This window comes from Miscanthus floridulus, chromosome 7, assembly GCF_019320115.1.
Source record: "Miscanthus floridulus cultivar M001 chromosome 7, ASM1932011v1, whole genome shotgun sequence".
In the NCBI taxonomy this organism is placed as follows: Eukaryota; Viridiplantae; Streptophyta; class Magnoliopsida; order Poales; family Poaceae; genus Miscanthus; species Miscanthus floridulus.
Genome location: NC_089586.1, coordinates 85,737,263 through 85,761,923, shown reverse-complemented (window position 1 = coordinate 85,761,923; position 24,661 = coordinate 85,737,263). Strand labels below are relative to the sequence as shown.

Here is a 24,661-nt window from a genome sequence, read left to right as displayed (position 1 = left end):
TTCCATCCTTGATTTTGAGGACAAAAACCGTTGTCATTATTGACAAAGTTGAGGCCTTCATGGGTCTCGGGGCAGAAATTGCCTGAATGTCCGGTCTCTCCACAAATTTCACAAGTCATGTGGGTGTCCATGGCTTGTACAGTTTCTTGGGCACTCATTTTCTCACAATTTTCTAGTCTCTTTACGAGCAGATCTACCTTGGCTGCAAGCATGTCAGCTTCTTTAAGAGAATGCATACCTCATTTGTGGGGATGTAGTCATTCATCGCTCCATCCTTAGTTGGAAACCATCTTCTTGATCAATGACTTGGCGTCTATGACATAAAGTGAAAAGAATGCTCCTCCAGCGGCAGCATCTAAATGGCTCCTATCCAACGGAACTAAGCCATGGTAGAAGTTCTGGATCAAAAGCCAGTCTTCCATACCATGGTGTGGGCATGCGGTGACATACTCTTGCATTCGTTCCTAGGCTTCGGGAATTAGCTCATCAGCTTGCTATTGAAAGCTAGAGATTTTTTTACGAAGAGCATTGGTCTTACCCATCGGGAAGAACTTAACTAGGAAAGCGTTGGAACACTTATCCCATGTATCTACAGCATTGCGGTTTGAGTAGAACCATTGTTTTGCTTTTCCCAACAAAGAGAAGGGGAAAAGACGAAGACGTATGGCCTCTTGGGTCACTCCCTTAATGGTAAAGGTGCTACAAATCTCCAAAAAGTATTGGAGATGCGCATTAGCATCTTCATGGGCTTTACCATAGAAAGGACTAGCTTGCACCATCGTGATCAATGCGGGCTTAAGCTCAAAGTGAGTGTCCGCATTTCAGAACCAGTGGCTACATTAGCAGTCAAAGGGGTAAAAAATCACAGATGGTCCTATTGGCCATGACCGTGCTAGGAAGAAAAGAAGGTTGCTAAGATGGAGACCTAGCTAGCAGAACCTAATGATAAATTAGTAACACGCACCAGTTGCCTTCCTCGACAACGGCGCCAGAAATGCTTGTTGGTGTTTCTTAACGTCACTACTAGGAGTATATCCCAGCAACAACGCTAGAAATACATGTTGACGATGGTTCATAAGTGTGTATATAGGAAAGGGGATTCCACAAGCGCACAGAACTATCGTGTAGCACTTTGCTCGGTGAGTATCGAGTGTCAAATTTATATTTTCCTAAAGGAAGGTGGTTTGGCATGTCGGGAAATGTAGCTAGGTAGACTTGGTAGGTGGGTTTAGCAACACAGGAGTGATGAGGGTAGTATGGATGATGGACGGAAAAAGATAAAAAGGGTTTTGATCACACAGGCAGTGGTAACTAGAAGTGTAGTGTAGTTGAGTGTAAGAAGTAGAGTATGTAATCTTAAAGCAACAAAAGTAACTTAATGATAGTGAGATTGTCCTTACTACGAGGGGCGTACTTGCGTTGGATTTAACCGAACACGAAGCACAACAAGCCCTATGTTTTAATAACTAGGCCCTATGTGGTGGAATACAGAGGAAGGACAGGGGTGTCATCACCTGCCAACTACCACAATCTAACTGGGGATCTAGCCATATGTACTGGCAAGATATAGACTAAGCACCATGCTTAATCTATAAACTTCCTATTTTGATCTGAGCTTTGGTGAAATGAGATAGAAACACCCTAACCAGACGGTAGGATAAGTACTAACGATGATCTTGGAGAGCTTCTATGAGCTTGGAACACTTGGAATGCTTGAGAGCTGCTAAGTGATGATCTCCATCGAGCACTACAGACCCTTTTATAGTGTTTAGAGGGCATGGGGGTACTTGTAGGCAAAGATGAGGTGGTGGAGAGGCGGTGGGGCATCAGCCGACGTTGGCCACGGTCGGCCGACCGTCCATTGCACCACCTCACCATCCAACGGTGATGGATGGCCTCTAGATGGCGATTGCATGGCAGGTAAGTCAGTTTCCCAGCTGGTGAGGTAGTTTGGAGGTCGGTTTTGCCCCCTCCAAGTGTATGACAGCGGGCCCACAGATTCAAGGTAGCTCAACATGTACCTTTGGATCAAAGCGCCATGGATCAACGCTGGAGAAGGAGTGAGGAGGCCATCCCATGGATCTATGACGTGGTAGGGGCGATCTGGTGGTGGACATTGGCTAGCATGTAGAACATCTGGCGATGGTCTGACATGGTGGGGTTTGGGCCCAAACCGCGCTAGATCTATTAGGTTAGGACCTCGAGATCTGCTCCCAGAAGTCCTAGTGGAGGGGGCAACGTCGGGGGCTTGTTGGTCGCCGGTGCAGCCTCATGGAGTGGATGAAGCATGTGGTAGCAGTCGGCGACGTAGACCAGGCTCCCAAAGTTGAGGACCTAGCCTAGAGCGAAGGCACCGACCTTGCTGGAGAACTCGCCGGAGAAGCGGACACCGCCGTCTACCTAGTGCGTCAGCTATCATAGGGTCAGAATCGCAGCAAGCATTGTTGTTCAAGTCAGTGTTAGAGTACGAGTCTCTGGTGGCTCAGGTAGACTCAAGGACACAAGAATCACAGATAGGACGCAATGGTTTATCTTGGTTTGGGCCAATTGATGCCCTACGTATAGCAACTAATGATCCTTATACTCAAAAGCACCCTAAATCGGGGGGGGGGGGGGTTACAATAGGGTTGTAGAGAGATTTGGTAGGGGGTTAGCTCGATGCTAATCCTAAGGTTGCCTCGCCACCGATGTAGCCTTCCCCTCGTCGAAGAGGAGGAAGACGATAGGATGTGGTGGAGGAGCTCTCGGTGCCCCTTGTTGGTATATTTTAAATGCACACAGATAAGACCGCAAGCACATGGATACCATTGTAGCTTTCACCCGGGAGTATTCTAGAGTATCATATTTATCCATAGGGAAACAATGGTTAAAGAAGTTGATAGTTCACCATCATGTATCTACTAACTAGTATACTAACTAAACTAAAGTGGGGGTAAGTGTTGTTTATGATAAGAGTTATGAATAATGACTCATACATAAGAGAATTATATAATAAATGAGCAGTCTAGCTAAGTTGAGAGGACAGCAGATGAGTTCAAGGTTCCTAAATACTTCTCTATTACTTTGATTCTAAAGGGTATAACTAAATCATGGGTAAATATAGCGATCATACACAATAACACTTTGGAGCAGTAGTACCTTTCCAACTCTCGAGGGGAGTGAGATAGCGTAGTTGGGGGAAGGCTGCCTAAAGCTCTACGAACACCAATCCTAACATGGTGGATTACAATGTCCTGATAGAGCTATCATCCCTAGGGCTACCACAACTAACCATAGGTTTGGGAACAATCTCTAACTTACAGTCTAGACACCTTGTCTATACTATCGATTACTACTCTAGCCACGTACGATAACTAGAGCACTCGATGCGAGCGGAGATCCCATGCTAAGATATGACGACTATTCTAACCATACACATGAAAGGCAATAAAGTAAATAGAGAAGATAACTAAATTAAAGCATAAGTCTTGCAAAGGTAAGATACAAAGATATACCAGACCTCTAAAGATTTCTTCAGACCCTGAGTATGGCTCAACTCTCCCTAACCCTCAACTTGAGCTATTCTACTTCTACATCTTGAGAGCTGGCTCTGATCCTGACGAGGAGAATATGAATTAGGGTATTAGGATGGCTCTAGGGAAGGGGTCTAGGCGCCCTTATATAGGCTAAGGTGGAGTAGGGGGCAAGGAACCATCACGTCATCAATCCTTGTCAACTCCCTCGATCACCGTTGGATAAACTGACCTAAAACCATGTTAAAATCAAGGGTCTAGATCTTAGGAAGGCGTACGAGGTGGCGGAGGGCGAGGGGCCTCCGTAATGGGCCGGCTGGCCTCACCACTAGGGCAGCCGGTCTGCTACTATGGAAAATGGGCCTCCCCTTCGGGTGGTGGGTCCTGGGCTCTGTCTTGAGTTGTCTTTCATAGGTTTCGCAGGTTGAATCACTTGTTGATGTCGGTTTGCCTATTTAGAGTGTATGATGGTGGTCCTAGGAGCTATTTTTGGATAAATCCTCCTGCATTCACATATTCACCAAAGCTCGTGAAATTCATTAGTTTAAACCCCTATACCTATGTTTGGTCATGGAATTAGGTGTACTTGTAGGATATATTAATGGTTTATGATTGACATTAATAACCGTCAACACCCCTCTCTGGGTTTCCTTGCTCTCGATGCTGAGTAGAGATCAAGGAATGGAATGGAATGGAATGATCTTCTGATGATCGTCCCCACTCCCTAGGTCTGACCTTATCCCATATATAACAAGATAGGTCAGGTACATGGTGGTTTGGGGGCACGAGTCTAGGAGGGCCTTGTAGATATGCGTTGTGGACCGTGGTGGTGTCGTGGAGCCAAAGAAGCCTTGGGCGTCGTTAGGCTGCTCTGTTCTAACACTCTATGTGTTAGGCTATGTCGGCTTAGACCGCCACCCCAGGTGGACCTTCTGGAGTCTTCTTGGCAATGAAGGAGGTCGGCTCCAGGGGCTCACGCACGGGCCTAGGAGCCTCCGAGACTCTAGAGGCCATGGGGAAGCTTTGTCTTCTTGTGTCACGCCCCGTGCGTGACCTTGTTGGGAAAGTGGCCGGCAATGCCATGCCCAAGGAGGAGCTCCAAGGAGCCCCCCAAGCCTTGGTAGCTCAAGGCATGTCTTCTTGTGCCCGGGCCTTGGCTGGCGTTGTTGGTCGGGCACGAGCCAAGGACCAGGCCGGAGTGCTGGTGTAGATCAGGAGCCTCTGGGCTCGGGCAAGCCCCTGAGCCCCACGCGGACATCGCGGCATAGTCAGGCTCGGTAGGGTTTCTCCTCCAGAGGGTGCGCATGAGCGTACCCGATGGGTATAGCCCTCGAGCCTCTGAGCGATCCTAGAGGGGTCGGTCGGGGGTATTCTTCATTCAGGAACGATTGAACCTAGGGCTTAACATACCCATATGTTAGGATCTCATTAGGGAGCATCAAGGAGAAGGTTCCCTAGCTATGCTAAGGTATAATAATATTGTCGGTGTTTCATAAACTGGACTAATAAACTTATGATTGACACACTGCTCTATGAAGACAATGGTAGCATCCAAAAGACACGAGGACTTATACTAGTTTAGGCCAGAGCCCAACGTCTAATCTCAGAGATGATCAAGTGCATGTTTCTTGCTTGAATGCATTAAAGTTCTTACAATGGGGGGTGCAAGAATGGTGGAAGAGGAAGAAGAACCTATGCTTGGCGATGGGCTGCTCAAAGGGAAGCTTTAGGCGCCCTGCTACGATGGAGAGTGAGTGAAATGAGTAGGGGACTCAAAATGTATGGAAAGGGTTCCCTAATCATACTCTTGTCTTGTTGGGCCATATCTAGCCGATGGTCATCGTACCTGTTGTCACTGCTTTAGAGCGGTATGGTCTTGTCTATGCGGCGTGGCATAGGGTTGGCATCTGACCGAACCGAGGTGACTGTTGTCCTTGTCAGAACAGGCATACTTGGCGGGGCTCAACCTCTCCTTATCCTTTCAGGAGTCATGACGAAGGAGGGGTCTTGTGTCCTTGGGGCACCATGTGGCTATGGTAGGAGGAAGGGGTCATGGCTGACCTTGTCCTTAGCATCTTGGCCTGGTTTGTTCGGCTTAGCTAGGCCTTGGTCGTTTGGGCTTTCGCTAGCTAGTGTATTGTGAGTCGCGTGGCCTATTAACTAATCGGTGCCTTGAGACACCCTAGGGTTATAACCCCAATAGTAGCCCCTGAGCATTTTTACGATCACGAAGTGACCATGAAAGCACTGATGTGCATCTATGTCAGAGCGTGGGTTTGTAGTCGTGGCTTATTCAAGCTTCGTTGCTCGATCCCTTGCGAGTAGGTGCGTTCATTGCGGTTGGTGGCCATTGTGCTTTTACCCCATTAGGATGCCCTGACAATGTGGTATGTGACTGCTGAGCCCTGCCATGTTAGTGTGCTATGTATCGGGGTTCACGACCCAGGCGGGGGCCGAGTGGTCTTGTCGATGCTGTACTAGCCCTGCCTTTTGGAGGATCTTGATTTTCTCGAACTCACGTGGGCATCTGACACTAGCTGTGACCTCCCTTGGTACACCACATGGTGTGGGGGCTGCCTTTGGTCCTATAAATACACACCTTCTTACCATTCAAACCACCTTCAGTTACTTCTATGAACTTGGTTTTTGCTCTGGTTGAGTTTAAGAGAGAAAGAGGAGGACCGGCGATCCATTGGGGATTGTTTGCGGTGGTCGAGGACCGATGTTGCTCCTCTCACCATCTGGTGCTAGAAGGTGACTTGCAAGCAGGGTACCAAGAGGTATCTTGGCCACTGAGTCAGGTCATACATGACATCGGTTCGCTACCCTCCCTCGCCACTTCTTGCCCCAAACCTAGGTGGTTCGTGTGCTCGAAATGTGCAGCGGCTAGAGGTGTTTCGGGCCCTTCTTTGGGCTTCTTGCATAGTTTGGTGTCGTGTCAGGATCCTGCTGAAGGCTCTCCCGATGTCTGCTTGGGACTACTCGTGGTGAAGGGGGAGGGCGAAGTAGCGCGGCCTCGTCATGTTGTCCGTGTCAAATGGATAAGGATGATGTACCTTCTATGCTTCACTTACTGGTAATAACCGGGCTACCTTTGTTGTCGAAGGGATGGTAGTAGTCCCCCCGGCATGTGGTCCCTGAGGTCATGCAGTTCGCTGAGGAGCAGGTGGGGCACGCGTTGCCTATGCTTCCTTCACGTCATTTGGCCTTAGGTTGTCAGTTGGCCTCACCATCGATGTGGCGCCCGCCCTTGGTGTTTTAGCGGCATGGCTGCTCTTACATCTATAATCTTTTTGGGTTCCTTTATGGTTGCACTAAGCCCCTAAGCCATCGGTTCAGGGGATTCCTTTCGGTTCGGGTTTCCACAAGGGTCATTATGTCCTGACAATGCGAGGGATCTTTCCCCAACCTCTCTTCTGTGCAGTCGCGAGGTTTTCTGTGATCGCGTGTTGGCTCGTAGGTTTTTGGACCTTAAGTTTTCTTTTGTGTGACCAAGTTATGATCATGCTTTGGGCTTCACATTGTCGTGTTACCCTGGCCATCTACCTCATCGATCTCTCCCAAAGAGGTCGATGACCTCTGAGGGTTTGTGAGTCTCGGAAGCTGGCCCTAGGTCTTAGACCTAGGACATAGGGAAGAGCTTGGTTATGGCTTGGCCTTGATTCCTTTCACGGTTGTGAGGGCCCGACTTTGTTTTTCCCTAGTGTCCTTGTCGACCTTGAGAGGTCGTGTTGCCCTGTTATAGGCGGGTTTGATTTCACCCCACACAGGGAGAGGCATGTCCACCATAACCATGTGGTCGGAGCGGTGCGCCTTGTCGGGGTCAATGGGTAATTCAAGCGGGACCCGATATCCTTCCCAATCGATGTGGAGTTCGGCTGTGCCTCATCGAGAGACGTCTTATAAATCATCAGCCATCAATCCCATTGGTCCCTAGCTGCCTCCATAGCAGCCAGAGGGCAAGATGCCTCCCCTCAAAGGGGGTCAACTTAGGAGACTTCAAAGCAGATGACTCGAACATAAGGAGAGATGGTCATGTGGCTCCGCACCACCGATTAGAGCCACGGGGGCCCATCTCCTCCCTGCCCCTATCCCTTTTGTGGCCTTGAGCCCTTCTAAGGGCAGACCTAAGAGAAGTTTTCCTAAGCACGACATGGGGTTGTGGTTGCGGTGGGTCACTCCACACATAATCCTAAGGGGTTGTTGGCCTCCCTAGTCATGTCATGGCGTAATGGTGCCCACTCGCAAGCGATTGTGCACCATAAAAAGCGGGCGCGTGAATCAAAAGATAATGAAGACTAAATGTGCAAGGCTTACTCATGATATGTTATCATGTTGGCATCCCCCGCTCATTCTTTCATCCGGCCACCTCCCCTATGCTATGAGAAAGCGGTTAGTAAATGCCAGAGGAAACACATGCATTCAATGTACCTCCTGCAACCGTTGCCGGGTCTCATGTTGCCTAGAGACTGAACCACCGCATCTTTTGCCTCTTGATTGCGAGTGCATCTTGAAGTTTGGGCCCGTCTAGAACGCCAACCATCATCTTCTCCACCTTCATCTTTGTGCCATCTATTTAAGCCGAGGGAGAGGAGGGTAGCGAGTCTCATCCCCACTTCTTCCCCAACTTCTGACTTTTCCCCGACGTCCAGTCCGAGTGAGAGAACGGTTGTTTTCTTCGAGCGCCATGGTTCGCGGCCCATCCCGGTAGCTTTGCCATCGCCGGGAGGGATCTTTGGAGATCAGGCTCTGCCGTACCCTGCTAGCGTTTGTCCTCCACAGGTGTTAGAGGAAGTTCTACGAAGATGGGGAGGAATGATGCCATGGAGCGCTCAGGCCGCTAGGCTCCCCATGGTTGGCGAGCACGTGGGTCCTAGCTCTAGGTCTGGGAGCATTCGAGCATTGACTCGGTGGCTCATGTTCGCTGGCTCATCACCAGGCGTTCCTCCCCTGCTCTACTAGAAGCGGCATCGGGGCGGTTCCTAGCGGGGCTCCTCTTCCTCAGATGTTAGAGGAAGCTCCATGAGGTGGTTGTCCTCGAGGCTTCTTTCGATAGTCCTCTCATGCTCATGATGCAGCTCTAAAGGCTAGAGACACCTTGTACCGGACTCTCCACTTCATGAGATGTCCATCGCGAGTGGGAGGGGACCCGACGATCATTGTAACCTCGGGTCCATCTAGTCCTGTAACATGTTAGACTAGATGTTTTTGTCTGTGGCTTTAGAAGCCGGTGATCCTAGTACTTAGGACAACGTTGTAATCGGCAAGCGCATAAGTCCTTGAGGCTCTGATGTATGCATTGCTTTTTCCAATTTCCCTTTTGTCATCACCAATGTCAATTGTTTGAATGACTTATCTCAGTGATCCTTGGCATAAAGGGTTTTGTCCAAGCTATCCGGTTGTCGCACCCAATTTTGCATAGCAAAATCAAGTACTCATATATGTGCGCCCAGGATGTCCAAACACACATATAAACTAAAATTGTAATAATATCAAAGTAAAGTACTTTATTACATCGCATATATCATCGCAAAGTTATCACATAGTCTTGCTCATCAGCAACAATATTACATAAAGCGAAAAACTAAACCCATGTCACCACATGGACTCCAACTGGTGGACTTCAATCTAGTAGTCCTAGACATCTTCAGGGAACTCTTCATATATGACATCTGTTACCCATCCAAGATTTTCATTGAATGTGAAACAAATGTAAGCGCACCATGCTTACCAAGTATAACAAAGGGATCTATGAGGCTCAAAGGCTAGACACGGTTTGACTGCGGTTAGCAATTTTAGTTGGTCAAGTTTTATTACACTTAAATCACTATTTTAGTGAATAAACCAACCCAAGTTGTATTAATAATTAATCAAGATTGAGTCAATCCCAAACCAACCATGGTAACCACTAATCATGAAGGATCCAGGCCACTCGTATCCGTGAGCTCGGCTATTATAACAGGTTAAATATTTCTGTAGAAATTGTATAACTTTACCCACCGAGCCACGATTCCCAATGCTAGAGTTTGCAAAGCGCACATCGCCTCTACCAAGGAAGCATAGTAGGGTTTCACTACATAACCCTTCGCTAGTCACACTAACAAGTCATAGCTGCTAAGGTTTCAGCCATCTAGCCGTATGCGGCCCTCCTCCAGGAGTGGCACTCATGGTCGAGGCATAGTACACATCCTGGAAGGAAAAAACATACCAACTAGTGCCCCCTCTTGCCCTTACGGAAAGCTATAGACGAGCTAGTACAATCTAGATACCGGGCTAAAGTCAGAGCCATTTGACACTTGGGGTTGTACAGAACCTCCTGGGTAGCCACTTCAAGATTGAGTCCTTATGGAGAGGCACTAGAGCACTCAAACCCAGCACTCTAGCCCCCTAAACGTTTGCTAAAAAGCATAATTTTAGCATATTGCATATACCATTAGTCACGTTTATTATTTATTTTGAGTTATGCACTACATCATCTAACCAAAATGCATCCCAAACCCTAGGTAACAAGGATATGTAGTACAAGAAATAATCTAGGTAAAGTCCTTAAGGGCGATTCAATTTTAAACACATGCATATGTATGAATTATAGAGTTCATAGATACAATGGGCCTTTGCTACACTTGCCTTCCTAAAAGTTTCCTTCTTGGTACTGCTGGTGACCCAACTGATCCTCAGCAACCTCAAACTGATCACCCTCTAAACTTATTCCAATTCACCAATCAAGCATCCATTCCCGTCATCACATGCATACAAATATATTTCTATTAGAACAGTACACCAAACAGTAAAAATAGAGATTGAAAATCTTATAAAACTAATCTGCGTACTGCTACGAACACATGTGCGACAAAATCACTCTAATCGGCTTTAAAACACAAAAGTTATGCATAATACAAGTTTCAGTGGCATTTCTATAAATAAACTGAACTCAAATTTAAATTTAAACTAATAAAATCTGAATTTTAACGTGCTCTGGATGGTGCGTACTATTATTCATAAATACAGGGGCTAAAACAAATAAATACAGGACTAAAAGTAAATGCTTTTGAGCTGATGTTGGACTGCGGGTTGATTTTGGGAAAACAGAAGGGCTAAAGCACAAAGTGCGCTTGGCTGACCGCGGTTTGACCGCGTCGCCGCTGACTGGGCGTGACATGGCGTGGTGCACCAGGTGTGTGGTGGGTGCGCTGACGTGGGTGCGGTGCGCTGCATCCATGGTCCATGGTGGACCGTTCATAACCCCAAAGGGGTATGTTCTAATCGCGATCGTTCAACCCAGATCAGACAGCGGGAAACAAAGGGGAAGGTTCTCCACCACCTGCACAGTGGCGTTGGCGAGCCTGCCATGACCGGTGGCGAGCCGAACACCACGGCGAACACCAGAATAGCGTTCCTGACCACCTCATTCAAAACTGAAAGCACGGGAGTGATGAGCAGAACATCGCGAGTTCAACGAGATACAAAGAGATGGTGGGGAAGCACGTCAAGGCGATGGCCCCCACGGTGGCACCATGAATGGCGAATACAGAGCTCGCTAATATGGAGATTTCGTAAGCTAGAAACAAAAGTGAAGGCACGGGGACAACAAGGGTTATACCGCGGTTCCGATAGAGGCATTCACGGTGTCCACGAAGGCTCCAAGAGGTCCGGCGACGTGCGACGATGGACTGGAGAGAGAAAAGGGCGCCGGTGAGCTCAAATTTGGACCAAACCATGATGAAAACGAGAAAGGAGAGCACCTATGGTCATGGCGAAGCACCATGAAGCTCCCTATCATGTTCATGGCGGCGATTGGGCTTCAAAATGGTGAATTAGAGGTGGCAGTGCGTGTGCGTGTGAACAAAGAGTGAAAGCGAGAGAGGGAGGGGCTCAACATGGGCTTTATAGGTGAACGGGGGTGGTAGAAGCGGAAACGGGCACCGACGTCACTGTTGGGCTTAATGGCCTCCATCACTAGGGTTTTCAAAGAAGGAATGAAGACATCGATGAAGGCAAGCGTGGGATTCCTGGCGCGAGGAAGGAGAAGGGTGGGCGCTGATAGGCGGGACCCAGACGCTAGAGAAGGAGAAGGGAGAGCGGGCATGGCGTCATGCAGATGATGAGCGGGCCCGGCTGTGTAGTGAGGGAGAGAGAGCGTAGGGTGGAGCGGGCCACGCCAGGCGCCACTCGGGCCGCCGAGCAGGTCGGCGCTGCTGGGCCAAGCAAAACAAGCTGGGCCACATGCGTGTAAAGGAGAAGGAAAGGGGAGAGCGGGCCAAATGGCCAGGAAGGGCCCAAGGCCAGAATCTAGGTGCGGAAAAGAAAAACAGGCCTAGGCTAGTTCTAGTGCTGGGCTAGAAAGGAGAAACAAGAATGTTTTAAAAAGGAAATCCTTTTCTATTTTCAGAGCTTTAAAGATTGATCAAATTCAAATGAAATTTGAATTCAACTTCAAACAACCTAGGCCTACACTCAACCAAAAACAGTATGCTTTGGCATGAATGCAACAAACATGTTTCTAAATCTTATAGTCAATTTTAATTAGCCAAAAATCACTATTTAACCTAGGTTAAAACACACAAAAATTAATTTAATGCTCAAATTTAATTACTAAATTCTAAATAAATCTTTAGGGTGTTACACTGGTCTCTATGTTGTTGATTCTCACGAATCGCTCTACCTGGCTACGCTCATCGTCGAGCCGTTGCTAGGCTATGGTGATTCGTGTTTGTACACCGTGGAGTACTCCACCGCAATCGAGGGGGCGGCATATCTATTGTTCCCCACTAGGCCTCCCTCCAGCATAGCGGCTGCCACGGACCTAGATGAAGTGGCCTTGCTATGTCATTCGAGCATGCGTCAAGGCGCTCGACGTTCCTGAGCGGGTTGTGCGGGCTGTGTTTCTTGGAGCCTCAAGGGGTTCCCAATGGTTTCATTTGGCTGGATGATGCACTCGCCACGATTGTTCTGGCGAGCACAAATGTTCTGCAAGCGAATCGCTCTTGTGGACTCAGTCCTCATCGAGCTCGTCGTGCAGGATTTGTCCTTGCCGAGGTCGTTCGCTCGGTCTTCTTCTTTCAAATGTGTGGGGTCGGCCACGAATGACAATTTTGCTTCTAGCTCGGGTGGGTCAGCTTACTCAAGCATCATGCGTGCTGAGGGCTGCTTGGCCATCGTAGAGCTTGCTGCTCCCGCTTGCAGTTTTGCTGGCATGTGGACCTACCTTGTCGCGTTGCCGCCTATGTTCCTGTTGTTCAGGTTGGAATGTGCTCCTTCTCCATTAGCCTTGTGAGCGTGGGTGCGTGTTCTAGCCTAGGGGCTGGCCTGTAGAGCTGAATGTTATGTGGCCCAATGTTGCGATCAAGGTGTCGGGGTCAGGCCACCGATCTGTTTTGATGCAAGAGGGAAAACACACACGGAGGGCATAGGCTTCGATTATCTCTGTTCCACCTGCTCGACGCTCTGCTTTCTTTTGCTCTCCATCCACGTGAGTGCCCGACTTTGCCCTAGAGCTAGTCCAGGAAGCTTGGTCTGGGAGGCGTCTCGTTGCGGTTGAGAGGTGGGGAAACAGTTTGTCATTCTATCCTACCGTGGGTATGCATGGAGAGGCTCGAAACAGGTCCCTCATTCGACGACAGATGGTGCTTGGGCTCTTTTGCACATAGTGTGCGATTGGCGTATTCGCTTGTCTTTCTGTTGTTCTTTCACTTACTTTATGTTCAAATTAGAATGTGCTTCATCCCCTTAGATCTGTGCCCGCAAATGCATATTTTAACCTAGGGGCTAGCCCATGGGGCTAAAATGTGTGCGATCTGTTGGAGCGACAGAACGGTGAGGGATGATCACAGGTCGGGCATGATGCAAGAAGAAAGTGGGGGAATGACATGAGTCCTCTTTCCTTTCACCCCCCTGGTACTGAGCGAACAAGCTTCCCATTTTCTATCAAGCTCGTGCGCATGTGCTTGGCCTCGCCTAGGAGCTGGTTCATCAGGTCAGTCGGGGCGACCTGAGCGAGAGGTCAAGACGTGGGTTGCCGGCTCATCGTGGTGGGGGAGCGATCAGAAGGCGCTCGAGAAAAGGTTGCTAGGACGGTGACAAGCAGTGCTACATTGTGGGACATGTATATGCACCCTCATGTGTGGCCTCCACGAGTGAATCGTGTCCGACTGCTAGCACGAGTCGGGTCAGGTCGCTCGAGAATCTAAGCGGCTCTAGGACATGGTGCTCGAGCACACTATTTCATGGCTTGCTCCATGGGTTAGCTACGGTTTTCTGGAGCTAAGGGCGAGCCTACATGTGTATGTGGACATGTTTGGGTAGAGAGGTTAAGGTCAAAGTGGATGTGACTAACCGATGTACCAGAAGTTGTCATAGGACTGGTTGCCGTTGCTCGGGGTGTGGCGAGCCCCTGATCGTCTGATCATGGTGGAGTTGTTGTTCGAGGCGCTGTGAGCTCCTGAGTGCTTGCTCGTGATGGAGTCATTGCAGTTCCTAGGCAGTGAGCTGATGGGGTTGCTTCTTGACTACTCTGAGCAGTCGTAGCTAGCATGGATCGGCCTCTCGGGCAGCCTTGGATGGGTCCCTACTGGCCTGACATCCTCGAAGGGCTTGCGACCCCCCGGGGATGACTTCTTCGTGTCTGGCCTGTTGTAGTTTCTGGTCAGAAGAGCTCATGCGTTCTAGAGTTTGAGTCCTCCTAGCGCGACAACGTTGTTGTCGTCGCGTCTCCGTCTCTAGGCGTAATTTCCGCTTTTGACGAAGAGTTGTCATGACCTATCGCTGCGGGAGCTGGTTTTGAGTGCAACATGGTTCGATCCACTCGCCGAGGCTATAGTGCACTCAAGGAGCCCGCTTCCTCGGATGCACGCACCTCCAAGGGACAACTGACAGTTTGTGGAGAGGTATCGCCTGGCTTGTCTATGAACCAGGATTGGATCCTGGTTCTAGGCTTGTCCCTGCATGGTGGCATGTAGTTTTGCCGCTCGTGTGTGCCTTGGCTCGTTGCATCCCACCAATGGCGGAGACGTTGTCCAGGGCATGGCTCTACTGTGGAATCTGGTTTTCCCATGCAGTAGGTCTGGACCGGGTAGGAGCCGATGGTGGGCGTTGACCTATTGGTTCAGGCGATCTCGTGATTCCCCAAAAGAATGTGGCCACCGCAGGCCATTTCTAGGGCGATCTCGCCATGAGCCATAGGCCTTTGGCTTCCTAGGTGGAAGTCTTGGCCCTAGCTAGTGATGAGAGAGGGTATTAGGCCCCCTACATCGGTGAACTCCGGGATGCAGCCCTCGAGGGCAGTTCTGGGTGTTCGTCTACCGTGGATCATGGGGTCTAGACCTCCAGAGTGGAGGTCTAGACCATAACTGAAGGCAGAAGCGAGCGTTGGCCCTTTGGTGTGGTTAACAGCGTGGTTTCCCAAAAGGATGTGGCCGGTCGAGGCCATTCCCCGGGTGAATTCGTTATGAGTCGTGGACCTTTGGTTTCCTGAATGGGAGACCTGGCCACGATCGATGATGAGTGAGGGTACTGGCCCCACTGGGTAGGTGAACTCTAGAATGTAGCCCCCGAGGGCAGTTTCGAGAGTGTGCCCATCGTGGACTGCGAGATCCAGATCTCTAGGGTGGAAGTCCGAGCCACGGCTAAAGGAGGACGAGGGCGCTGGCCCTTTGACACCGACGAACTCATAGTTTTCATGGCAGATGTGGCCATCATGGGCCATTCCATGAGTGAGTCCACCTTCTCAACAATCAAGAGTGCGTGACTATCCCCTACCTGGCGCACCAATTATCGGTGTTTCGTAAACCAGACTAGTAAACTTATATGATTGCCACGCTGCTCTAGAAAGATGATGGTAGCATCTAAAAGACATGAGGATTTAAACTGGTTTAGGCCAGAGCCCTACGTCTAGTCTCAGAGATGATCACGTGCATGTTCCTCGCTTGAATGCTCTAAAGTTCTTACATTGGGGGTGCAAGAATGGTGGAAGAGGAAGAAAAACCTATGCTAGGCGATGGGCTACCCGAAGGGAAGCTTCAAAAGCCCTGCTACGATGGAGAGTGAGTGAAATGAGTAGGGGACTCAGAATGTCTGAAAAGGGTGCCCTAGTTGCTCTTATATAGAGTTCGAGGCCAAGGCACATACAAAGCAGGAGGTTCTCCCGACCAAAGGGTCATGAGCCTAAGGGAGGGCCTAGCTAACTTAGATTGCAAGCTACGCCGTCTTGTGGAGCACATCTGGGTGTGGCTGTCATCATCGTCTTATGGCCACATCGTGACATGGTGTGGCGTGGTGCTACGCTAGCCATGGCGGCACTATAGGCACGATGGTGGTTCACCAACCATCCTGTGCGACGTGGTCTCCATCAGGGTCTTCATCATCATCTCCTGGTTTCCTAGGGCATCGTACAGGAGTTGGTGGCTGCCCCTGGGTCGTGGATCTCCTTGTTGTCTTGAGGAATGGGGGCCATGACCCCTGTCGCTAGGATCGTGGTTCCCACCAGCCTGTCATAGCCCTCGTTGCGGATTCTGTCACATAGTGGGTAGGATCGTACTCTTATTTTGTTGAGCCATATTTGGCTGGTGGTCATCGTACCTATCATCACCTCTTTAGAGCAGTATGGTCTTGTCTATGTGGCATGGCACAGGGTTGGCATCTGATCGGACCGAGGTGACTGCTGTCCCCTCGGCCCTTGCGAGGTCAGTGTGTCGTGCATGTCCTTGTCAGAATAGGCATACTTGGCGGGGCTCGACCTCTCCCCATCCCTTCAGGAGTCATGACGGAGGAGAGGTCTTGTGTCCTCGGGGCACCGTGCGGCTAAGGCGGGAGGAAGGGGTCACAGCTAACCCTGCCCTTAGTGTCTTGGCCTAGTTTGTTGGACTTAGCTAGGCCTCGGTCGTTTGGGCTTTCGCTAGCTGGTGTATTGCGGGCCGCGTGGCCTGTTAACTAATCGGTGCCTTGAGACACCCCGGGGTTATAACCCCGACAAATAGCAATGTTACATATATGCACTAGACACCACTAACTCCTGCCTTGCTATCTAGGATGAAGAAAAATGGTGCTCCTTCATCCATTGGGTCAATGAGGAGTGGTCCGATCGCACGTAGATGTATTTGAAGGTGATGTGGAAGTATGTTCTAAAGGACATAAGGGCTCAGGACAGCCTATTGAGGACCATGAGGATGTAATTATTCAGCATCATCAAGTGGTGGTGGAAAAGAAGCCACTGTATATGAAGTTAAAAGGGCCTCCAAGATGCAACAGATGTAAGCTATCTTTTGGTTTTTAATAGCAAAGTTAGGTATATATGCCATGTAAATAGGCTAGATGTAAGGCAGGGCCCTTTAAACTTGTAAGGCTATGTTGGGTCCTCATATATGCCCTCACTATTGAAAGGGCCTTAGGATAGATAGAGGGAGTGAATAGCCTATAAAATTCTTTCAAGGGAAAATTGGCTCAGTACCATTAAAAGATTGGATCTTTAGAAAAATAACATTAAAAGATTCAACTATAGAAAATACCATTGAAAGCTTTCTCCATCGTAGGCTTCTAGAACATCTGTTAACTCAACGTTAACTCCTATTGAAAGGTTCATTTGAGCAGCCTTTCACACCCGATTCATTTCAGCAAACATGTAAAAAAAGCAAACACTGAGTAGCCCTCTAGACCTGACTGCAGCATATATGTTGTTGCCTTGCCTAAACCCACAGGATATAACACTCATCAAGGTAGAAATTTCAGCATGATTTCTTTAGAAGTTCTAGCAAGGTTTGTTCAGAAATTACACACATATATATAAGACCATAATTCACACACTACAGCATGGTTTCTCCAGAAATTTCTCACAAAAATTTCAGCATGGTTTCTCTAAAAGTTTCAGTAAGGTTTGTCCAGAAATTACACACATATATATAAGACCACAGTTCACACACTACAGTACTAATATAGCTAATTCATCTACTCAATGATGAGCCTCCGATTGATTCCACCAGGTGAGATTGCAGCCATCCTTCTAGTTGTTACACCTGGGCTAGTTAGAGAAATGGATGACATCCTTCTAGTTGTTACACCCAGGCTTGAATGAGGCATTGGAGAGGGTTCAGCAGCTGCTTTAGATGTCCTAGCATCAGATGTGGAGGCTCCAACAGATTCAGAGTTGTTTATCCTACATTTGAAAATTTGGATTGGTAAAACTACTTTTTGAGCACGTAAAAGAAACAAAATATTATATTACCTTTGTTTTTTCTCTTTTTTTGGACGAGGTGGTGGAAGTTCTTGTTCTAATTCAGCTTGAGTAGCATTACAACCCTTCTCTATATGTCCAAATTGAAAACACCTTTTGCATTGGTATGGTCCTCTTTTTCCTGGCTCCTCTAGCCTTTACTCTTTGTTTCCTTGGTCTACCAGCAGCCCTTTGTAGTGGTGGAGGAATCATTTCAAAACCAAGATTAACCTTTGGCCATTGAGACTTGTCATTCATAGGAGCGATTTGAAATTGGTAAGCCATCTTGAATCTCTCCATAGAATAGTAATCATGTACAAAGTCCTCAATGTTTAGTTGCCTCACTTTCCCAAATAAGTATATAGCATGAGTGCATGGTTTTCCAGACACCTCCCATTGCCCACAGCCACATTCTCTTTTCGAAAGGTCAACTGCATACTTCCAAGTTTTTCCTTCCTTCGTTGTTTCTAAAATTTCAGCTGACATTGGACCACTTTTGTTGATATCATATTGTAGCCCTCGACTCTTCATGTTCAGCTCATGTATCACACTAGGGAGGATGTGCCCTTGAAGTCTGCCGGCTATCTCTTGCCTTGTGTAGATTTTCTCCATGATCTTCTCTCTGATCTTATCCATCAGATCAACAACTGGAAGGTCTTTATAATCCTTAATCCAATTATTGAAACATTCAGATATGTTATTGTTAACATAATCAACTTTGCATTCTTTGGAGAATTTAGATCTACTCCATATCAGCTTGTGATGGTTGTCTAAAAATAAAAAGGTAATTGCTTTAGGACATTCAGTTCCAATTTTCTCCAACAATGCATCATGCCTTCGAGCTGTACATGCCCATGCAAGAGGCCACATGTATTTCAACACCTCACCTCTGAATTTCTTCCTAAAATTAGCCATTAGGTGCCTAAAGCACTCACGGTGCTCTGCATCACCTTTGAAGACTTTGTTGATACCATATGCTAATCCTTTGCACGCATCAGTATGGATTGTCAACCCAGGTGGAGTACCAATTGCTTTCTTCAGGTTTGCCATGAACCATGCCCAGTTGGCATTTGTTTCCTTATCAAAAATCCCATACGCAACTGGATACATCCAGTTGTGTCCATCAATTGCAGTTGCTGCAGCCAATTATCCATTATATTTTCCAGTCAAGTGAGTAGAATCGACACCAAGATATGGCCGACACCCTGACAAAAAACCATCAACACATGCTCTAATGCACACAAACATCCTTGAGAAATTTATTTTGCCTTTGATCTTCTTGCAATCAATCTCAACAATGCTACCCGGGCATGTTTCTTCTACAGCTGCTTTGAATCTCCATAACATTATGAAACTCTCCTCCCAAGTGCCATGAATATCATCCATTGCTGATTTTTTCCCAGACCACACTTTAAAATATGACAACTCAATATTGTAATGCTTTTCCAATCTTCTCTGTAACTTCTTTGCGCTAAGAGTGGGATCTTCTTCAATAATTTGTTTTGCTCTTTGAGATATCTAGGCTGTAGAAGCTTGATGGCCTTTCACCGTTTCTAAACTAGGACAAGTGTGATCATCCAATTTTGAGAGTTTGACCACCTGCAAATAAATTTGATTATAAGCTACAGCTTGCAAAAAAAGTATCATTGTACAATGAATATTTGATTATAAGCTACAGCTTGCAAAAAATGTATCATTGTACAACGAATATTTGATTATAAGCTATAAAGAAAGAATAATAACCATGAATGTGTCACCACCATGAAGTCTCTTTGCAAAAATTCTCCTATCGCAGTTTGCATCAGCACACCTTGCCCTGTACCTCTCTTTGTCACTATGTTCAATCCTAGTACCAAACTCATTTTTTATGGCATATGTCCTCAAGGTCATGATGAACTCATCCTTGTCTCCAAATGTATCTCCTTCATTAATGATCGGATTCTCTCTGTCATATGTTGTGAAAGGTGCAGCATAATCATCTAGCATAGTAGCCTCATCATCATGAACACATTCAGAATCAAAGTCCAGAACAGGCCTTGCCCTCTTTCTTTTCTGCACCTCTACTTCAATATTTTCTGTTGGCTGTGCATCATTAACTGCAGCATCAACTGGTTTTAAGTATCTCCACTCTTCATCTACTCCGGTTGGCTCATCCCCATCAGGGTCACACCCAATAGTCATGAAGTGCTCCTTCTCCTCCTCTTCAAGCATTGGTGGCCCTGCTATGGTTTCTCCATATTGTGGTATTTCTGCCCATTCAAATCCCTCAAATTCCATCTTCTTCTCAACAACTGGCACTTCATTAGGCATGCCCTCACAATCTATGTTCACTGCAGGAGGCATCTCATCCCCCTCCACACGATTGCCCACTATCATCATAAATTTCACCAATTAAGATGCCCTTAGCAAGCTGTGAAGCTGACCATCTGAAAGTAATTTGTCTGTCCAATGCATCCCTTTTACAACCCAGAAATTTGCCTGCTGGTTGCTGTCCCATGTAAAGTGCGAAGCAATATCCTTCTCTAGATTAATGACTGAATATTTTTCTGAATCAACAACCCAGCTTACATCTCTGCCCCTATTGTAGACCTTTTTACCATGTACAGTACTAAAGTATGAGTTCATTGTGACCTCTACTCTACAAGCATTCTTTGGATCAATCCTGTGATATGCAGCCCGAAACACATGGAACAGAGGGAAAACAGTAAGGCCCAATTTCACAAAAATAAATTAGGTCCTCATTCAGTACGTTCAGATAGCTATGTCCACCCTAAAAAAACCAGCAAAATAGATACAAATTGGAAGAATGTAGAATGTGTCCAAGGAGATTACCCTTCTGGAATTTCAGTAGCATCCATCTTCAATCAAATCCCTAATCCCTTGTCACAGCACTACAAAATCACCAATACTTAGGGTTCAGACCATGAGAAGAGGACAAAAAGAATGGAGAACAAGAAAAGTAGGGAAGAAGAGGGGCTCACCGTGGAGGATAGGCCTGTGAAGTCACTACCACTGCTGTCGTCGCTGAGGGGAGGAGCGCTGTCGCCGAGGGGAAGACCGCCGATGCGAGAGAAAGAGCGCCGCTCGAGGTCGCGCTCAGGTCCGAGACCTTCTCAGGCTGCGTGCATTTTCTGCTGTTGGCTCCGTTCTTTTTTTATTTTTTTCCTTCAGCTAACGTGCAGTAAACGGGGATGGTAAAAGATATAACGGAGAAACATTTCAATGGTACTTTTCTGTAGTTGAATCTTTCGGTGGTAGTTTTCTAAAGATTGGATCTTTTAATGGTACTGAGCTAATTTTCCCTTCTTTCAAAGGCACAAAGAAAACTAGGCACACAATTAGTAACAAATGTAATCCTTAATAAGCATTATGGACCTAGCCTAAAACCAATGCAAGCGCTCCTACAAAAGTCTAGTTAACAAAGTGCCAAAGCAACAAACCAAACACTATCAACTACTAGCAAAGAGCACAAGCATGAGCTAAACAACTACTCAAGCAAGAACTAGAGAGCTACTTGAATACTTGCAAGAACAACTACAAGTCAAACAAGGTAGAGCAACCAAGCTACTCAACTAGAACTAAGAACAACTACTGGAGCAAGCTAGCAACAATAGCAACCACAAGGCTAACAAGCAAGCTAGCTAAACAACTACACAAGCAAGGATTGCACAAGTAAAAGAGCAAGTGCCCAAGACAATGGAGAAAATGATTTTTCCTCCAAGGTTTAGTTACTTGCCGGCAACATACGTCCCTGTTGAGGCGACTCCAAGGATTGGCACTCCTTCGCAAGCTAAACAAGCCCTCAAGCTTGGCCCCTATGTGGGTGCTCTCGTATGAGCTAGTCAATGATCACCGGAGAAGTCACCACCAGAGGAATAACAGTCAGATCCCACATATATATTTAGACAGTCACTAGGTGATGGACCAATGCATTCTCTGGCACTCCACCGAGCCAACCGCTAGAGAAATCCGATGGTTGCCTGTAGCCAAGATGCGTTGCGCACAAACTCTGCTAGTGGTTTCCTCCGGTGACCCCCAAGGGTACCACCAGAGAAATCTGGTGGGTTTGGAAACCTTCTACACAAGGTTTTTGACACCATCGGAATACTCTGGTATCCCCAATATCAGACCATCGGAGAAAGGGCTTATCCTTTTAAACTTCCTGCGCACACACAGATCACCGCCACATGCCCCCCTCTGGAGCTTAAGCTCTGGTGCTTATAAGCACCACCAAATAAATATAGTGGTCCAACAATCGGTGCAAATAGGTTAAACAAACAGGGGTCAGAGGATGGAGCCTAAGCTATGGTGCTTCCCTACCAGGGGCATCGGATAAATCCGGTGAGTGCAAAAACCCTACACTAAGCCCTTCTCTCAAACACCTTTTCAAATGTGCTAACTCCCGGAAATGTACTCCATTGAAAACAAACACCTTTAAGCACTTGAGTTAGCATTTTCAAAACAATTTTTCAAACATTTCACTTGCTTCGTCCTCACAACGTCACTATGTCTAATGCATATGCCATGTTAGTCCTCACCTAGTGGCACTAGATAACTTCAATTTCTTTAGAGTTCTCTTCTTAATAGTACGACTATCTATCTTAAATCCAATAATCGTGCACTCTATTGCACCTTGGCCGGCGAAACTAAAACCCTATGAGGTATACATTATCCTTTGGGCTTGTTTCCATCTCCAACTCCTTTTCATCCAACTTGAGCACTTGATCACTTCATGGCCATCACCATATCCTCCATGGTTGCTTTCTTGCTCAACACTTGGCGTGGACTATGCCTAGCTTAATCAACACTTAAGCACAATCATTATTGGTCCAACCAAACTAGAGTTTTCAGCAGCCATTAGGGTTTGGGAGCTTGAACTCAACCATGGTGGTTAGGGCCCTGGATCAGAAATGGCTCATGGGAGGCTTGGTAGAGAGGAGTCAAGGAGGAGGGTTGGGGATGGCTCACTAGTGCAAGGAGGTGCTCTAGGTGCAGTAGCTTGGCATGGGGTTTCTCAAGGAGGGAGATCCGCTTTAGGGCACTGCCATGAATTGAGGAAGAAGAAGAGCTTGGGAGAGGGTTTGTGGATGAACGTTAGCAAGGACAACATGGTGGACAATGTGCTCCTCTGGCTATGCTTCGGCAAGGCACTCTTCTACCTGCTCTCTTGTCTCTTTCTCTATTATGTTGTTTTGGGAGAGGAAGGGAGTGAGAGCGAAGGGAAGGGCTGGTGTTGGTTGTGTGAAGGTAGTCGGGCTAGGGCGGTGTGTGTGACACCTCACATTTGGTGGATCATCTTGGAGTCACGGTGACCATTCGCCTGCACTAGTCAAGGTGGGGCTGACGTGGACTTAGGCGGTTCGTCGGTTTGGATTTTTGGGTGGGCTTCTTGAGGTCGACTAATTTCGATAAAGAGTACATCTACTTGGGACCAGGCCGAGTATAACGAAAAATAAACCCGCTGGAATACTGGATCTGGGCCCAAATTATAGGAGCAATACAGCTGAACTCGTGTTATTAGGCTCTTGGCATCGAGTGGAGTGGCTCAGTCGCGGTCGTGGCCCGGACTGGTGGCATTTCCAATTTGCCATTCGGATGCAAGCCTCGTGCTCTCGTCTCCCTCAGCAACGCTTTGCGAAATTTTCATCTGGTGATCACATACGCATGCATGAACGAAATTTATGATAAAATAAGCACAGTTTCACCCGAATTCAATTTGCATTGCACTTGATATTACAGCTCCGAGACCGTCAGCAAGCAATAAGCGGCCTCACGTCAAGCATGCATCTAAAAGCTCGAATCAACAAGAGAGACGACACCGTACACATACACGTTATATACCACCCCCCGGCCCTGCAACTGCATGCAACGCGCGCGCGCGCGAGCTCTCAGTTGTGGCAGACCTTGGCGGTGGGCATGGTGACGCAGATGGCCGCGTACTTCTTCGCCTCGGGGCTCCCGTTCTTGGGGTCCGCCATGGCGGCGCCGGTGCCGCCGATGGCCGCCACGGCCGCCGCAGCCGCCGCGAGCATGACGGCGCGGCGCCCCTCGGCGGCCTCCTCGGCCGCCGCCGCCAGCCTGGCGCTGGCGGGCTCCTGCTGGCAGCGGTCGGCCATGGCTGTCCTGACCACGGCGAAGCTGCCGCGGCGCGAGGGCGCGGCCACCGCCACGGCGGCGAAGGACGCCATCATGGTGAGCGACGCCATCGCTTTGCGCTGGGGCTGCTGGTGGCGACGACGGTGGTGGACTGGTGGTGCTGCGTGTGGACGTGGATTGCTTGCGCTTTGTGGAAGAGCTTTTGGCGGCGGGCCTGCACTGCATGGTTGGTTATGAAGCTGCGGTCCGGAACGGAGAGGGCGCCTTATCCCGTGTGGGGTGAGCGGCCACTGGGCCGCTGCCATGTGGCCTGGCGGCGTGACGTGGCGGGGGCGAGGGCGCGGGTGCTGGATAACGCGAGGGTGTGGTGGCCTGGTGGGAGATGATAACGAACGGGCGGACCGCATGCTTACTGGACTGAGCCGTTGCGATCGGGATCGGGGCCCATCATCAGCTGTGGCTGGCCTAGTGAATTCCCACCAGCCATTCATTCATTGATCTTGGTTCAAGAGAACCTATCAGTAGTAGCTGATAAACATTACATTTGCTGTGTATAGAGAGGATCGGAATTACATCGCTGAAGTAAACATACCACACCAACCCTGTTCGCTTGAACTTTTCAGCGAAAGGGCCCAAACGTGTCCTATGCCCTTGTCCCCCTTCGGAAATCATTGTGCCCAGAGCTTTGCTTCAGCGTTGCAAACTACCATTGTGCGTCTGAGGTTAGCCGCATCGTCTCTGAAGATCACGTCGTTCCTTCGCTTCCATAGTCGCCAACAGCAAAGGGCAACAAAGGTTCTGAAATGCTTACCTGAGATATTGTGGTGGACAGATCAAAGTATCTAAAGATTCC

At 48.1% G+C, this 24,661-nt stretch overlaps 2 protein-coding genes and 1 non-coding gene across 4 annotated transcripts; 1 reads left to right on the top strand and 2 right to left on the bottom strand.

The window, feature by feature from the left end:
• The first annotated feature begins 420 nt into the window (after window positions 1-420).
• LOC136468180 (small nucleolar RNA R71) lies at window positions 421-527 on the top strand. Its single transcript, XR_010761716.1, has one exon. It is a non-coding gene; the product is annotated as a small nucleolar RNA R71 (small nucleolar RNA).
• Window positions 528-17,735: 17,208 nt separating this feature from the next.
• On the bottom strand, window positions 17,736-23,283 carry LOC136467222 (uncharacterized). 2 transcript variants are annotated; one of them, XM_066465822.1, is made up of 4 exons: window positions 20,694-23,283; window positions 20,545-20,603; window positions 19,456-20,374; window positions 17,736-19,311 (listed from the first exon to the last, which is right to left on the bottom strand). In XM_066465822.1, the coding sequence occupies exon 4, from the start codon at window positions 18,820-18,822 to the stop codon at window positions 17,791-17,793; it is 1,032 nt and encodes a 343-aa protein (XP_066321919.1). In that variant the 5' UTR covers window positions 18,823-19,311; window positions 19,456-20,374; window positions 20,545-20,603; window positions 20,694-23,283; the 3' UTR covers window positions 17,736-17,790. The 2 variants fall into 2 exon arrangements, with proteins under 2 accessions (XP_066321919.1, XP_066321920.1); XM_066465823.1 differs by having other exon boundaries at window positions 18,837-19,311.
• A 128-nt stretch (window positions 23,284-23,411) lies between these two features.
• LOC136467223 (photosystem II 5 kDa protein, chloroplastic-like) lies at window positions 23,412-24,190 on the bottom strand. The gene has a single exon (XM_066465826.1). It carries the CDS (start codon window positions 24,111-24,113, stop codon window positions 23,601-23,603), a length of 513 nt encoding a protein of 170 aa, XP_066321923.1. The 5' UTR covers window positions 24,114-24,190; the 3' UTR covers window positions 23,412-23,600.
• Window positions 24,191-24,661: the final 471 nt, after the last annotated feature.